Source organism: Antedon mediterranea, chromosome 1 (genome assembly GCF_964355755.1).
Source record: "Antedon mediterranea chromosome 1, ecAntMedi1.1, whole genome shotgun sequence".
Taxonomy (NCBI): Eukaryota; Metazoa; Echinodermata; class Crinoidea; order Comatulida; family Antedonidae; genus Antedon; species Antedon mediterranea.
The window spans coordinates 28,637,489-28,642,059 of record NC_092670.1 but is presented as its reverse complement, the minus strand read 5'-3'; the positions used below and the strand labels follow the sequence as shown (position 1 = coordinate 28,642,059).

The 4,571-nt window shown below is 33.5% G+C and overlaps 1 protein-coding gene across 1 annotated transcript; it reads left to right on the top strand.

Moving 5' to 3' along the window:
- The first annotated feature begins 561 nt into the window (after positions 1 to 561).
- LOC140048704 (uncharacterized) lies at positions 562 to 3,674 on the top strand. Its single transcript, XM_072093477.1, has 7 exons — positions 562 to 816; positions 1,569 to 1,603; positions 2,058 to 2,105; positions 2,407 to 2,436; positions 2,920 to 3,123; positions 3,312 to 3,341; positions 3,535 to 3,674. The coding sequence occupies exons 4-7, from the start codon at positions 2,423 to 2,425 to the stop codon at positions 3,602 to 3,604; spliced, it is 318 nt and encodes a 105-aa protein (XP_071949578.1). The 5' UTR covers positions 562 to 816; positions 1,569 to 1,603; positions 2,058 to 2,105; positions 2,407 to 2,422; the 3' UTR covers positions 3,605 to 3,674.
- The last annotated feature ends 897 nt before the right edge of the window (positions 3,675 to 4,571 follow it).

Below are 4,571 nucleotides of genomic sequence, written 5' to 3'. Positions count from 1 at the left end.
CGAGACAGAGAGATAGATCAGCGAGACAGAGATAGATCAGCGAGACAGAGATAGATCAGCGAGACAGAGATAGATCAGCGAGACAGAGATAGATCAGCGAGAGAGAGAGATAGATCAGCGAGAGAGAGATAGATCAGCGAGAGAGAGATAGATCAGCGAGAGAGAGATAGATCAACGAGAGAGAGATAGTTCAGCGAGAGAGATAGATCAGCGAGAGAGAGATAGATCAGCGAGAGAGAGATAGATCAGCGAGAGAGAGATAGATCAGCGAGAGAGATATAGATCAGCGAGAGAGAGATAGATCAGCGAGAGAGAGATAGATCAGCGAGAGAGAGATAGATCAGCGAGAGAGAGAGATAGATCAGAGAGACAGAGACATAAATCAGCGAGACAGAGAGATAGATCAGCGAGACAGAGATAGATCAGCGAGACAGAGAGATAGATCAGCGAGAGATAGATATATCAGCGAGACAGAGATATAGATCAGCGAGACAGAGAGATAAATCAGTGAGACAGAGAGATAGATCAGCGAGACAGAGATAGATCAGCGAGAGAGAGGGAGCGCACAATGCAACTTTTCAATGCTAATCAGCGGCGGCCGATCAGCATATCGCGATGCAACCTGTTTTTTGGGTGCAATTATGCTGATTTCAGATGCACTCGCGTCGATTGAAGAATTTTCAGCAGTTAGGTAATCACTGGCATTCAGCCTCTTTCACTAATTTTATAAATAAACCCATCCGGACGCGGTGTTTTTTTAAATTTTTAAATTCATCTGTATTGATCTGATCGTTAAAACAGACTGTTTGTAGAAAGGTAAGGCTATAGGCTAGGTACTTTTATTACATTTTATTATCCTAACATACATTTTTATTGCATAACCAAGTGCCTTAATCCCTGTACTAAAGTACAGAGATTTTTTGTTTTAAATGGCCAAAATAAAAAAATACCACCATGGCATAAAATGATTGTGGCCTAGCCTAGGCCTAGGCCTAGCCTAGAGGCCCCTAGTTAGGCTTAGGCCTACTAGCCTAGGCCCTAGAGGGCTAGGCCTAGCTAGGCTAGGCCTAGCTAGCTAGCTAGAGGCCTAACAATAATTAATAAGCCCTCCTAGCTAGGCTAGGTCCTAGCTAGCTTAGCTAGGCCTAGCCTAGGAGGCATAGCCTACCTAGCTTGGCCTAGGCCTGCGTATTAAAGTATTATTATAGGCCTAGATAGGGTAGGAACTAAACCTACCTCCTTGGGCCAGGCTATAGGGCCTACTAGCCTGGTCTACCTAGCTAGGCCTAGGCTAGGTTAATAATAGTTTAGGCCTAGCCTAGTTGGCTGAATCTGTCTGTAGCCTAGATAGGAGGTTAGGTGTAGGCCTATGTCATGTATAGGCCTAGTCTCTAGCTAGGCCTATCAATCATACCACACTAGCTAGGTTAGAGTAGGCCCCTAGGCCTAGCATAAAGGAGAGGGTATTAAAAGTTGGACCACAGTAGGCCCTTCTCATTAGCAAGTATATGCTACCCCTGGCTTCAGTGCTTTTTTTTTCTTCAAAAAATGTATCATTTGTTCCACAGATTATTTCAAAATGGACCGTTTTTGTAATTCACCCGTAAGTAAACAATTCATTTACCTAAATTTACCTGAATCCAGGATGATTTATTCCAGGTTTGGTGGAGCGATTCAACTCGCTTTGTATACTGAAACATCCAGATTTTATGCTGGACCAAATGGTTGTCGTCAGTTGTTGGTATTTTAAGTTTATAAAATGTTATCGCTAAAGCAGACTTTTTATAAAATGTACGTCATTACTAATCTAATCTCCTAAATGAGCTGACATGTCCCGTACTGATAATGCTCCTTGGCTGAATCACAAATGTAATAATCCATTTATCTAGAGCTTATCTTAGTCATGGAATTCAACTTTTTCAAGTACAGTATATAAAAGTAAGGTTAAGCCTTAGAAAAGTAATAATAATACTGCACTATGTAATAATAGTTACGGATAACTTTAGTTTAATTATTTGTAACAAATATACAATAATAATAACATTATTTTTTTATAGCAACCTGATGAATTAACTGAAAGCGATTTTTTTTAATCATGAAGACTGGTAAGTATAGTTAGAAATTTATTGATAAATTACTCCATTTTTACATCCATGACAAATTTAGATGGTAAGTATTTTATTTTTAATTCCAATATTGTATCTTCGTTGGTACAGCCTTCTTGAAAAATGACATGTTATAAACAAACCTTTATTCATTTTTATTCATAATGATAAAAAAGTAAGGGTTTGAAATGATTTTTTTAATTATTTGCTTTAATGAAATAAATAAGGTTAATAATTAGAGCCTGTATTTGTTTTTCAAAGTAAAAATTAACTAACAATATTTGTTTAATTTTATTATTAGTAGCAAAGAAGACTACATGTCTGACAAAGTGTAAGTATCCAATTTGAGAATAAATCTGTTGTGTTTGTATGAACCACGACATCCAGATTACTGATCTTGCGCTGATGGCTAGGGTTTAATTTGAGCCTACCTTGCAAATTTTAATATTAATCGGTTCAATAATTAACCAGTTAGTTAAGTCGGGTGATTTGTTATCTGTGATAAACCATTTTTGCCATAAATTTACAATTTTGTTTTATTTTGACGTAATTATTTATACTTTATTATTCACACCATACAATTCAAACTTATTTTTGTTAAAAAATAAATACTTGAAATTATTTTGTTAACGAAGAATAGGATATATGCTGTTGTTTATTTACCTAAAGCCAAACATCTATTCTAATTTGTGCAAACATACATGCTTATATAATTTCTATATTATTTCATAGTAGGTCTATAAATAGTTTTTTTTTTCGACTTTTATTTTAATACACCTACAATATTTGTGTGTACTTTGTGAACTATTAATAGAAGTGAGGATGGAGAATTTGAGAAGAAAGAAAATAAGGAAGAGGAAAACATGGAGGAGGAAGAAAATGAGAAAGAAGACGAGGAAGAAGAAATGGAGGAAGAGGAAAACATGGAGGAGGAGGAGGAGATGGAGGAGGAGGAAGAAGAAGAAGAAGAAGAAAGCGAGAAAGAAGACGAGGAAAAAGAAGAGGAGGTAGTTGAGATGTAAGTTATGAACTGTTTTGTATTTAGACATTCTAGAATGAACATAGTTTATCATTTTCTAAAATTTACCAGTATTATTTTTCTAGATTGAGCTTATTATGTAGCAAAACATATACTATTGAGCATCCTTATTTGTGTTAACTTTAGTTATTACTATAACCATAACAATATTTTTTTAATTTGTTTAGGTATAGTGATTTTCAAAAGAAGGGAAAAAAGTAAATATAATATTTTTTGACTAATACTGTAATTAAAATAAACAGCCAATGGATCACTTAGGCCCTAAATGCTATGTTATTAAATAATGTAAAAATAAAAATACGGTAGTTATATACAGTTAACATGAAATATTATATTACTTTATCAGTACTTTTCCTTTAATACCTATGTGTTGTATTTTGTTTTTATTAGGAAGGACATAGAAAAGAAGAAAGCTGTAAGGGAAAGTAGCATATTGAATATACTTTTGTACTTAATTTGAAGTAAAATATTAACTTAAACTTTGTTTCCTTTTTTTTTTTATTATCAATTTAGCTAGATTAAATTTTCCCTGTAGATTAGCATCAAAAATCTAATTACCGTAGATAGTTGTAGTTTACATCTGTGGTTACTGAAGTCTTAAATTATTTAACTTCATTAAAATAGTTTTTTTTATTGAATACAAATAATATAAAATTTTATATTTTGATATTGGTTGTTGATAATGAATAGACCTTAAAGCATTCATTCAAAATAGTCATGGTTTATTATTGCCTACAGAACAGAAAATTGTTAACATGCATTCTGTGTGGCCGCATAAGCAGGTACCTTGCCAGCCATCTGGAAAAGGCCCACAAAATAATAAATAGAGAAATAATTAAAAACATGGTTGCTGATGCTAGAAAAAGGTGAGTACTTCATTCATTATGAACAATTTTTTTCATGTGGTTACCAGCTAAATTATAAATAACATATTGTTAAGTATAACATGGAGTTTCTTCAGCTAAATATAATAAATTACATATTTTTATTTATCTTAGTTTTGTTTGCAGTTTCTTTTTTATAGAATATTTTACTAGTTAACTCTACCAATACTGGAAACCGAAAACTGCACTTGTAATGTATTGAAAACCAAACATTCTCAATGGTTTCTATTTTTGGGTGAATTGAATACTGTGATTGGATTATTGAAAAATGATAAACAGTTTTGTATGTTTTATCTAGTTATCATGAGTGTATCATTTAAAGTTTTCTAGATACTAATGATAAAGGGGGAAAAAAAAGGCCAGACATTCCTGCAGTGTGCCTGGATGTTCGGCTAAAAACCTGGCAAGGTATGACATGCATCTGCAAAGGAAGCATAAATTCCCTGTAAGTTAAAATTCTTTCAACTTTAGCAGATATATGTTCAATCAAATGTTAAATTAAATTTTTTGTTTTATTTCAGACCAAGAAATAGTGTGTAGAGT